The sequence below is a fragment of the Oxyura jamaicensis genome, chromosome 3 (assembly GCF_011077185.1).
Source record: "Oxyura jamaicensis isolate SHBP4307 breed ruddy duck chromosome 3, BPBGC_Ojam_1.0, whole genome shotgun sequence".
Taxonomy (NCBI): domain Eukaryota; kingdom Metazoa; phylum Chordata; class Aves; order Anseriformes; family Anatidae; genus Oxyura; species Oxyura jamaicensis.
Window position 1 is genome coordinate 29,285,271 of NC_048895.1, and position 12,589 is coordinate 29,297,859.

A 12,589-nucleotide genomic window follows, 5' to 3' on the forward strand; every position below is an offset into this window, starting at 1 on the left:
AATTTAAACTGGTCTAGGCAAATACCACACTAAATATAGTGTGTATATGCAGTATATAAGAGCGAGGCAAGAAAAAGGATTATCAGAATAGCTGAAATAATTTTGTAAATGGTATATACTGCATATCTATATGGTTTAATTGTCATTCCTATCCTGTCAGATCTGTGTGGAGGCAGCTAGGTGCTTAAATACAATTTGGTACATTAGTTGGTGCATTTACTCCTGTTTAAAGCTGGTCTGGGCTCTAACCCAGGGCTTGGGGTTTTTATCTTTGGATTTGGGGTTTTCAACCTTAATAAAAACCGAAAGGTGCAAGTGCTTTGAACAACTGTACTCCAGCACAATCTGTTCTACAGACAGTCACCTTGAACCAACACTTTGAAATAAGTCTTTCTATTAACTTGAACAGGGGGTTAACTGGGCATCTGTGAAGAAAAAAGGCATTCTTTTTCTCTGCCTGTTGCAAATTCCTCCACAGTTAGACTCGTCTCAGCTAAGCATGTAGACCTGAGCCCCATCCTGGAATTAATTATTTTGCCCAGTTCCAGGTTACAATGGCACTTTTGTGTTAAATCCAGTTTCTTCGCTGCATGTCCTTTTGTCTGTTTGTGTCTGTCCACCGAATGAAGAAGCCTCAGAGCTCCCTGGGTATGACAGTGAACGGGATGACAGGACTGCTGGATTCAAGGTCCAGAGCGGTGAGGAAGCATTCGATGGCTGCTTCGTTTTTCCCCTGAGCTTGCAGGACCTCCCCGAGGCTGTTCCAGGCCTGGTGGCTGGTGTTCTGGATCTGGATGGCATCTCTGAGGACCTTCTGGGCCAGCTCCCTCCGCCCAAGCCTGTTCAGCACCAGGCCCTGCCAACAAACAAGTGAGGAGCGGTTAGCAGGGGCACCAGGCGGCAGAAAAAAAATAGAGCTCAAGCTCCCAGCAGGCTGGGCAGACCTAAGTGTGTGGACGCAGTAGCTACATGCAGGTGATCTCCCCCATTTCTGGAGGAGTGATCAGCCTTTAAGCTCTGCTTTTTGTGATTGTGATCCTTTTGATTCTGTAATTTAAAACAACTGTGAAGATTAAGCAGAGACTGATTCAGCCCTGCAAAAGCTCCTGCTGTGTTACCGGGAGGGCAAACACTGGTACCGTGTGATGCCACTAAGCAGGGAAAGGCTACAGACCCCTTAAGCATCCCTCCCTTCTGCACCAGCTTCCAGTCCCCAGGAACTCAGGTTCATCTACGCTGAGTAGCTAAATTAACACTTGCATGTCTGGAAAATCCAGCTGAGGCTGAAGTGACGTCCCTCAGTTCCAACATCTTGACCATATAGAAAAACCTTTCCTCTTGACAAATGGACTAGAGGGATGAGGCCCCCTTCCAGGGCCAGGCTGGCCTAACAGCATCAGGGCCCCTCTGTCCGCTGTAGAGCCTCAGGCAGTGTGGGGGAGAAAGATGGAGGAACCTTGCTTAAAAAGCTGTCCTTAGGGTAAGAAAAGACACAAGTGGGTGTAACCATCTGGAAGGAACAGGAGGGGGAGGATGAAAGAAGCGGTAGGAAGAACATGTTTTCCTATAGGGCTCGCGTAGATGCCTCTGAACCCACAAAGCATCTAATGAGCCGGGCTCCCTTTTAATTATACAGTACCCAACCTCGCTGAGCCCAGGTGGTCACGCTGGCTTTGCATGCCACAGCACATTAGTGGCATTTTCTTGCTTCCTCCTCTCGGTGCACAGACCAGGATGAAGGCCTTGCCAGCTTCATCCACACGTGGCCCGTGGAAGAAGCAGCCAACACCTCCATGTTGCCTGCCAAGCGCTCAGTATGCTCATATGCTGCAGCACCAAACCTCATAGATGCCACCACCACTATGAGGTGAACTCTCCGTGAGGACGAGCTTAAAGGCCTTGTCCTACAGCGTGAGGGATGCCCCAGCAGAGTCCATGCTACCTTGTCAATGCAACCACCACAGTGCAAGCAATAGATGCTTCCAAATTTGTAAGGGTTATGCTCTTAGGGTCAAGTTTATACAAAGCAAGAGCTCACATCTGAGTTGTCCCTGTCCTCTGCAGAAAAAACAAAGTCCTTCTCCATGTTGGGTGAGGGACTGCAGTGTATAGATGAGCTCTTGCCATCGATTCCTCAGCCAAGGAGATCAGCAATTCAAAGGTTTCCACATCAGACCAGCCCAACTGATGGGATTCAGTTTTACAGTGTCATGTATCATAGCAGCCCAGTAATGAAATGCCACGTACTGGAAATCTTTTACTAAGAAAATACCACAATTTAATTTAGTGGACATGTGGAAATGTTGTAAAGGGAGGTGACTGCCTGACTTCATGCACTTCCTGATACGAGGCATTATGTGGAAGCAGTCATATATATGAAGGGAAGCATTACTTCCGCCTTTAATGGGCCTAGTTGCCTTTATCTGATATTAAAAGATGTAAGAAACCTGAAAACTCTTGCAACTAGAACCCAAAATAAATAAAAAATGTTGATAGTTTTGGAATTGATGAAGATTTTTATTTTGTCTTGTTTTGTTCGCTCTTCCAAAAATGCCAAGAGATGCAGGGTACATCAGCATGAGTAACACATGCTAGACAGTGTTATTACAAATACTGACAGAAAACCATTACTTTGCCAGAGAGACGAATTAAGAAACACACATTTAATCAAATATAGGCAGTACCGTGAAAAGTTTCACTGCTTCTTGCACATAACTTTGACCTGAATAATCAACTGAGTATCAAATCTCATCACTCAGAGGTTCAGTGGGGATGTTTTTCCTTTAGGTTCCTCCCTCTGCTGGAAAATGGCAAGGCCCCAGGGCCGATCCCCCTTGCGAGCAGACACAGGTGGAACAGAGGTGCTCCGGTGGGACAGCCCGCTTCCCCAGGGGTAGCTGCCTGGAAACAACTGCCGGCACGTAACGACAGACTGGAAGGAATTTGTGCAATTATAATTTGAGTCACCCACTTGACAAGGATAATGAGGTTCAGAAAGGGCACGTAGTGTGGCCATAGCAAGTCTGCTGCAGAGCCAAGAATAGACGGCAGCGATCTCAGCTCATGTTTGTCCTCGACCACAAAACCGCTCTTCCTAAAAACTCTTCCTGTTGTGTTGACCCAGCGGAGCCACTTCTGCTCCCTGGTGGCCGGGGACCCACCGCCACCCTCGCCCTGCCGCTGATGGCACCCAGCCCCAGCGGGGCTGCCGCAGCCACCCCGCGCTCCCGGAGGGCCGCTGGCCCCGAGCGAGGCACACCGACTGGCGAGCCCATGCAGCTGCTGCCTGTCATCCCTCTCCAAGCAGGAGGGGAATTCCCTTCCCGGCTGACATCTCACGCCTCTCAACAATGCTGAAGTGAAATCCACCTCCTCGTAAAACCCCGGCGGCGCTCGTGCGGCACAGCGGCCTGGTGTGCCCCGGCACCCTCGGCCGTGGTCAAGGAGCAGAGGCTGGCGTGGCTCCTTCCCTCTGTGGGTCCCCATGGTAAAGGAGCTAAATATCCACCCCCTTCCTGAGATACACAACTGGTTGTGCCAAATGCTGCCCAGGTCCATGCCATTGCCAGGTGTGCCCTCAGTCCTCCTCCCCTCTTGTTCTCACCATGAACAGCCCCACAGCTGCCTTCTTGCCTGCATGCCTCCATTTCCATTTGGTGTGGGCAGAAGAAGCTGGGCATCAGGCCTCAGCCCAAGAAGTCAGGCTGTGGCCACCCGCTCCCCAGCCCAGGCCAAGAATGTTCCCAAACCCCAGGACTTTGATCTACTCCTTCGTCCACAGCGAGCCAACAGCAGATGGTGTCAGTCTTTCCAGTGAGGCTGAACCGAACGGGCAGAAATATGCTGCTAGGTGTTTAAAGAGCAAGCTGAACATCATTGATTCTGTTTGCAGGAGTTTCTTGATTTGGGTTTCCTCTCTCCCCTTCCCTCCCCGCTGTTCCTTGCAAGCCACCAGCATTTTCTGAGAGCTGGAGGCTGCACAATCCCCAAGCCTCACTAACACGCAGCACTGAGCACTTCAGTTTTTTGTTTCCCTGAGGTATTTGCACTTGAGAGCTTCTCTTTGCTACTGAATTTCTCATTTCCCCATGGAGTCTGGCTTGCTATAAACAATGCCTGCATGTTGTTGCTATGTAGGTCCAGCTGGAATCTGCCTACAGTGCAAAAGAAAAAAATTATATATAAATTCAGAAAGCCACCCACTGACAGGCAATTTGCATTTTTATCTGGAAGATATTTTTTTAAAAGATTTTTCTAATGAAAGTTCAGTTCCTGAGTTTCTATGGAAACTCATCTGCTTGGTGTGCATGCATAATTTCATAAAGTCAGATCTCAGGAAGACGAGCAATTAGTATAAATACAAGCAGGAAAATGATTAAGGGTTTCATCCTCTTATTCTTGCAAAGGGAGGGTGGGGCTGGGCTTTGTTGTTTTGCTTTGGTTTGTATTTGCGTTTTTGCCAAATTAAGAGAGAAACCAGTGCACAAGGTGGCCTGGCTCCTCTGCCACCTCCTGGCTAGCACCGGCACTCCTGGTTTTGCCCAGTTATTTTCCTCCCAAAGACGGGAAGTACCTCTAAGCAGGTTCATCTCCACCAGTGTTGGTGGTACCCATGTCAGGGGAATAAGGGCTGGCTTCTTTTTAACTCAAGCATAATATAAATGGTAAAACCAAAGAAACAAACAACAAATCCAACCCAAAAGGTGTGTGGGAGTCATTTTGCTTTGGAGCTCCTGTTAGGCAGCATGTCGGTGGGGCTTGCACCAGTCCCCTGCTAACCACACACATCATTTCATGTGCTAAGTGCATTAATGTATCTGTACAGAGCTGGGACTGTAATTCACTCAGTGATGTGATACTCAGCAATTGAGTGAGGCTATTCTTGTTTTAGAACAGGAGACCCATGTTTCAATGTAAGTTAGATGAACAATAAAATGAGTTGTTTTCAATTTCTAATAATAAAGGAAGTGAGCAAAACTTCCCCCTTGAATTCCTAATTCAGAAGGTCTTGGAATTCCTGAGCTGTGCCTTTATTTCCCGAGAGTTTGAAGAAACCTCCTTAAAAGCTGTTAGCTCATAAAATGCCCATAAAATAGTTCAGAAAAGACATTATGGAAGTCTACAAAATAAACCTCACGCACAAGGAGGAGTTTATTTTTAGTAAAGAAAGTCAAAACTTCCTTTGCAAATGTTTAGCTTGAACACCTGATGAGCAGCAGGGAGTTCTCTTGAGTCTTGGCATCCCTGCCTCCTTCCACTAAGGTGGCACAGATTTATTTGTTCTTTCCTTTCTGGCTTGTACTGGCAAGAGATCTTCAGGAAAATATTTTATTTCATTCCAAGAAGGCTGCTTTGTGTTTTCTTGGCATGGTCATCTCCTGGGAGAATCTGTACAGGTGGACTAGCCTCTATCCTTTACATAGTGGTTTTAATGATTACTTTGCACATGTATTTTTTTTCTATTTATTTATTTATTTATTTCCTTTTGCATGAGACTCTGGCTCCAAAGTGAGATGGCTTTTGCCACTTTTCTCAACTGAGCAGGGAATTTTGGCCCATTATTGTCAAAAAGAAGCTACCAGAGTAAATTAGACTACAGACTTTGTTGCTGGGTACTGGTCGTGCATTAGCTAATTGATTTCAGGGTAAATGGGGTATCCTTCCTCCCCACTACAGCCTGTTATATGGACACGCCACTAGTAGTTACTAGGAGGGTAATTAGCAGCTGGCAGGACCATGGCATACTGGAGCAAAGTGCCCATTCACAAGTGTGCCTATTCAGCAGGAGCCTGCAAAAAGCCTTTCAAGATGCATTTGGCACTTGGTGATAACAGTCTCCTCTATGGGGAAAATCTGCACTGCTACAGGGCAACGCACACTTCTGTAATTATTTAGCAATCACAGTAAGTTGTAAGCAAAAACTGTTGCATAAACCATGATACATCAGAGTCCTTCCAGAAAAAGGCAAAGATGAACCCTGAAAATCTTAGGTCCCTCAGAATAAAGACAGACCTGTAACTATCTGATTCCTCTCTGATTCCCCCCCTGCATTCACGACCCTTGCATTTCTGAGGAAGCAGGATTTTTTCTTAGCCGTGAGCAGTGGAGTGAGTTTCTGTTGTGCTGTCACTTAGTCATGCAGAAGCTGTCAGTGTGCAGGGTAGCTAATCATCCATTCTGCTGATTCAGTGCAGGCTGTGGCAAATCTGAGCTATAAATCTGAGCTTCATTCTCTGAATATACACTGCGGGAATACATGGAGCTGGGGGAGCAGTCAGGGTCGCTCACCAAACGCACTGAATTAGAGACCACATGGGTGACTGGGATCCAGTTTTGGAGGAAAAAACCTTTCTTGCAGTGCTTCTGCTGCCTCTTTTGTCGAGTGCAGCTTTTCCTTCGCTGCCTTCCCCCTCTCCGACTCCTGTGCTGAAGCTGCAGCATCCCCTGTCAGTCAGTGACGCCGAAGTGCCGCGTTTGACACAGCAAAGATGGGATGGAGGGAGGTGGAGAAGGCAGGCAGGCAGGCAGGGTCACTGCAAAACGCAGCATGTGGAAAGGGAAAACGAAGGAATGGCACCAGAGAGGGGGACTGGGCTGTGCTGGCAAAAGCAGCCATCAGGGTTTCCGTCTTGATTTGCAGCACTCCTGCACTGCCCGTGGGCGAATCTCAGCAGGTTCAACCCTGAGGTTTCAGCTCTGCTACCTGAGGCACCAAAGGCAGCCGGGCAGCTCTGCTGTCTGAACTCCCCTTCAGCCTTTTTGTGTGCCCTGGAGGAGTGTGGGCTAAGAGAAGAGACGAGACTGCAGGAGGCAGCGGGACAGACAGCCCACCTGAGCGTGAGGACAGAGATGTCTGAAGCCCACCACAGACCTGGACAATTTACCAGCCCCACAGAGGTAGCACTACTCTTTGGCAGGGAAATGTCCCCTGGGAGGGAAGGAGAAGCAAAAGAAAGACAAGCTCCTGCCCCCCATGCCTGCTCTACCTATTTCGGTTCATCAAATGTTAGCTGGGATTTTAATACTGCATTCGGAGCTCAAACATGATAAAACATTTATTGACATAAAAAGCAAACCCTAAGGCAGCGTTTCAAACCAGGAGGCTCTGATCTCTTCACAGGGAGGCTCACAGAAGCCTAGGGAGAATGAAGAGAGCAATGTTTTTCTGCCTTGTTGGACTGGCGTCACTTAAGCTTCATTCAAAGCAAAATTGCTTGCCGCATGTGAATATTCTCCAGATAATTCTTCCTTTGCAGAGATCTATGTGGAGATCAGGCAGCAAGGAAAGAAACCTAGCAAACAAGGATGTCTCAGCCACATGCTTGAGACGAACAAAGTGCCATGTTTCTTTCACATACTCTTCCTAGGGAAGGTGAGATTTCTCCAAGCCCTGATCTTAGCAGTTGTCATAGTAATGCTGCAGCAGAGCGCACGGTAGCTTCTAGCAGGACTCTAGGACTCAACCTCACCGTGCTGTCTGCAAAAACATATACTAAAAGAAGGTCCAAATCCAATAACTGATAGTAATTGATAACACAGAATTTATAGTTTAAGGTCCCAACTTTGTTCATCCATACAGCGTGATATCCTGCTTCCTTGGCAGAAAGCCTTGTAGAAATCAGTGAGACTCAGCCTGGCTATATGCAAGCACTTCACAACACGCAGAACGGGGCCTGATCAGCCTCGGCAGTGAGAGAAAAGGCGTGCAATGCATGACCATCGTGCTGACAAGCACTGTGCTCATCGTCAGGTATCACGTTTATGGAGGCACAAGTCCCAGGCTTGAAGTTCTCAGGCTAAGGAGCAGGGAGAACTCGCCTCTCCTGTGCTCAGGGTGTGCACATTCACTTCTAGCAAGTATTTTAAAGAAATTAGGGCAGCATTTAAGCATCCCTTGCCCCAAGGGGGGAGCAACTCTCTGTCTCTATTTGACAGCAAGCGCCTGTGTTCTGTCACACATAGCAAGACGCTGCTGCATACAGCTGGGGAACATCCAGCCTTAAGACTTGTACACCTGATTAATGCGAGTGCATGCAGCGTGCTGTGGCTGATGAACGGGGTGTTTCTGGCTGCTTAGGTTTCCTCCAGTGCCAATGCTGGATCTTGCCCCACTCTTTAATGCACTGGCTTGCATGAAAGGAGCTTGGTGTGCAGTGCACATTTCATATGCATGTTACCTGCGCCTCTCTGGACAGAGCAAATCTTGTCTGAATGTGTGTCACGAGCAGGTTCCCCTATGCAGAAGGTTCAGCCCTGCCGAGGGTCTCTGTGCAGTTCAGCCCCTGGAAGGTTTCACCTGAACTTATCACCAGAGCAAGCACCGTGGTTGCCATGTCTCTGGGGAAGGGTGTACACAGTGAAGACACGGCTGATCTATGCCCATAGCACGCCAATGCAGATTACAGCAGATGTTTCCTGGAAGGAGAGCCGAGATGTTCAAAAAGTCCCAATTTGCTTATTTTTCTGCTGCTGGCAGCCTCTGGGATGGCACGTTGTTAAGGACATCCTCCGCACAGCTACGAACTCCACCAGCTGAACGTCCACTTACTGCCCCGACATAAGATGTCTCACAGACCATGACCCTCCAGGCACAGAGAGATGCCGCTGCATTACACAGTGCTGTACGTTCTGTTAGATGCTCAGAAGAGAATGAGTGAAGAAACTCAGTGAGAAGATAAATAATGAATGTCAATGGAAGCTCCAGTGGCACCGGAGAGCTGTGATGTCTTCATGTTTCCTGTTTTCTGGCAAGAAGGGACTCAGTGCATTGGGACTGTTTGCTCTAAACCTGGAATTCTTGCTAGTTCATGCCCCAGCTTTGTGCAGCTGTGTCTGAGGTACCAGGAGGCAACGCATTCTGATAGTGTGCCACATGCTATTTTATGAACCGCACTACTACAGTTTCTCACACTGTTCTGTCTTCAGTGTGATAACAGGCAGCTAAATAGCCCAGAATTTAAACTAATTGTAACTGGTTTCCTTCTTTGTGAAGAAGTGTCTGAAGGTTGAAGTATAATTCCATCCCTTCTCCCTGCTGACGATTCCCTGAGCACCTTCCGTAATATCATTTATGAGTTCATCTGTAGACGACCAAACTTGACTACTACAATTTCTAGGCTTTAATTTGATCTCAGAGCAAAGCACCGCGTGAGGACAGTACTGATTAGTCGAGCTGCATGGGATCGAGAGGGCTGTGGATGGCAAACCACAACTAAAGCTAATAATCTTCTGGAAGATCAGGTTGGAGCTCAGCGGAGAGGCATCTGCTGCAGAGCTGGCTGCAGGAAGAGATCAGGCAAAGGACAATGTCTTTAGGCCTGGATACAAGGCTTATTCTCCAGAGGTGAACCAACCACTCCGGGAACTCAAGGGGTTTAAGAAATATTCAGGATCTTCTTTTGTAAAGGACTGTGCAGATTTTAGAGAAGGGATCAGAGAAGAACTGGCGAGTTTTGTCTTTCAGGAATTTATTTTGGTTTCCAAAGTTACGTAAACAGAGCCTGAATAATGTGGTAATGAGCACCTCAGGGACATGGAGAATAACTTACCGCAACAAAGGAACACAAGTGATTGGCACAGATACAGATACAGATTCCCTGGAAACCAGGATAATCCACCTCTGGGAAGCAGAACACCAGCTCTCCGGCTAATGGACCTTCCCTGACATCTCTGTGCTTGCACCGTGGATCAGTTTTGCTCCTTCCAATGAGCACAAGCACCTGATGAGGGAAATGCGCAGTTCCCCCAGGAGAGGAAATGGCTACTCTGAGTGTCTAAGTGATGGCTTGGGCTTCAGAGAGTCTCTTATCACTTTGTTTGAGATGGCTCCACTATTGTTTGTGATGGCTCCACTATCTCCTCTGGATGGAGGAAGGAAGCCTGGCAAGTGCAGAGGAAGAGAGCAGGCAACAAACCTGCAAAACAATTCTGCCGACTGCTGCTGGGGGCTCGCTGCACAGACAGGATTTTGCTCCGATGGCTCAGCTACCGAAGCTGCTAGCAAACAAGTGGAGGGCAGCAGTGAGGGAGGAAGGTTTCTTCTGCAGCAAACAGAAACGAGGAGGACAAAGCACTTGAAATTCCTTGGACAGAGAGTTATTTGACACACAAACTTCTTAATGTGAGCATCCAGAATGCTCATTTCTCCTGTGCGAGCCAGAGACCAGAGGCAAAGACAAGCTCTCTCCCTCAAGCTCAGCTGCTTCAACACAAAAATTTGAGTAAGACGCCGCTCTAAGGATTGCTTTTCCCCAAGGAGAGCTTAGAGCAGTTATTTTGGGCTATCTGGAGCACAGGAACATTCCTGGGATTCTGCAATAAGCCTCAGAGTTGGGAAAACAGAATCTGCTAATCAGCCGTGGTTTGGAAGAAGGCTACCGACCATCTCTGAAAGCCAAGAGTTGTAGCTTTACCCTTGTCCTGCTTGGTGGAGCTGTGAGAAGTGCGTGCCAGGCAGGCATCATACGCACAGGGAGAGCTCTTCTCAGGGCCAGATCAGAAATGGTTCTGGCCTGCTCCTGCTCCCTCCTCCCCAGCCCAGCGACTCACCAGCTCACCTCTCTGGGACTTGCAGAGTGCCCCTGCCATGAGACAGCACGAGGACGGGCAGGAGGCAGCTGTCCCAGCACACTCAGCACGCCTGGGGATGCTTCCCGTGACCACAGATCTGCGCGCCACAAGTGTGCCAGCGCCCGGCAGGGAATTCCAGCGGAGAGCACCGGTCCATGGGAGACCCTGTGCTGAGGGTCCTCCAGCAAGTGTTGCACGGCCGACGTGCCATTTCTGGGAGGAGGTGTAATGAGCTATGTCACCCTGCAGAGCAGGCTGAAAATAGGATCGCGCTCACTGTGCCATGTGGCTCGGCGGTATGTCAGGACATGTATTTTTAGGAAATTCCTCCTTTGGGCAGAAAGGGTGAAGTGCTTAGCCTGGTTTGCAGGCTGCTGGCCTTGCCCAGCTCCTTCAGACTGAGTACGGGAGCACATTAGCCGCTGGCTGGTTAGTGGATGCCCCCACTGCTTGGATATACTGCTGCTCCTTGTGTGCTCTTCATCAGGGTGGTTGTGGAAGGGTAAAGGACAGCTGGTCTGCTGCTGCTTGCTTTTGTTTCACTGCAAGCATTTTTTAGAGAGGGAACTGCCCTCCAACAGAGCAAGGATGGAGAAAAAAAGTAAGGCAGATCAATGTCTCAGGATGAGTCTGGTCTCTGAGGAGCACGAGTAAAAATGCACCTTGCAGAATGAGTGTGTGAGGTGAATGGGGAGCTGAGAGACAACAGCTCACGCAGAGAGAGAGAGAGAGGGAAAGGCAGACAGTCAGTAGGGGATTTACGCAAGTTTCTGGAGAGGTAAAAAGGAGCCTGATTTGGTAAGGTACTTTTTGGATGCACAATAATGAAAAAAAGGCTGCACATCTCCATGTCCAGCCAGCTCCATCTGCACAGAAGACACTGTGACTTGTCTGACCACAGGAGAAGGACGAGGTAAGGCAGCACTGCAATCAGAACCAAATTCATCTCCCTGACAGACGCTTGCAGGCTTCCTGTTTTCCCCAGAACACCATTTCTATCAGACACTATGTGCTCAGCTCCAGCATCTGGGTTGCAATTTTTTGGCAGCTGCACAGAATCTCTGCTATCAAGTCCCACCTGCCAGTCTCATGACTGTTCCCACAGACCTTTGCCTGTTAGCAAATGTTTCAGACTCGCACTGCCAGCCACAGCAGCATCACTGCTGTCCTACCTCGGGGCAAAAAGCCCTCACGCAAGGACTCCTCCTAGCTCCAGCAGGCTGCACGATGGGCAGAGGACAGAAGGCTAGAGGACAGGCTTCTGGATTACAGACAAATTCATTTAGGTCACAGTTTGAACTTTTTGCATTATTTTCAATACCAATGTAAACCAGGTATTTTCCCCCTGCATTCACCGAGTAACACCACTATCTTGTCTGTGACGGTTTAAGAAGCTTAGAGACATTCTCCGTGCTACAGCTGTGCAATACGAGAATTTGTGAACCTTGTTCACCAGGATGTGGCCATGGGGGGTTTTGTTCTGTCGTTCTCCCCTCCTTTACAAACCCTTCCTTTCCCTTCTCTTGCTTCTTAGCGTGTCGTCCAGTCCCAGAAGACCAATGCCACCGATGTGCACACGCACACTGCATATCGCTTCACTGTTCAGTTTGCTAGTAAACAAAATGCTGAAATACGGCATGTTCGTCTAGCCTGGCCAAGAGACCTATCCACAGAAAAAAGTGCAATTTTTAATTCTGTACTGGCAGAAAGGACTTAAACTTTCACATAAATTAGCTACCAAAATCGTTCACAATCTGACCTTTCCCATTGTGAACCTAGGCAATGATGATGTGCTTTTGGTGCAAAGGACAATGTCTCTTGGAAATGCTCTGAACTACTTTATTACAGTATCTCTCAAATTGCTAACAAGAGGCAATCAGTGCTTTTTGATGTGGGCATCTGTCAGCACAGAAACAACCGCTAATTGTCATGTAATAACCACACCAGACAATTCTATAGCAGTCATCTTTCTGGAAGTCAAGCATGAAAAAAACTGTTACTCATCCAAGCCACAAGCATA

The 12,589-nt window shown here is 48.2% G+C and overlaps 1 protein-coding gene across 3 annotated transcripts in view; it reads right to left on the reverse strand.

The window, feature by feature from the left end:
* Nucleotides 1–377: 377 nt before the first annotated feature.
* TTC7A (tetratricopeptide repeat domain 7A) overlaps nt 378–12,589 on the reverse strand; it is a 169,190-nt gene continuing 156,978 nt past the window's right edge. For all 3 annotated transcript variants that reach the window (XM_035320722.1, XM_035320723.1, XM_035320724.1), the window contains one exon: nt 378–856. In XM_035320722.1, the coding sequence (XP_035176613.1) occupies nt 635–856 (222 nt within the window). In that variant the 3' untranslated portion in view covers nt 378–634. The remainder of the gene's footprint in view (nt 857–12,589) is intronic.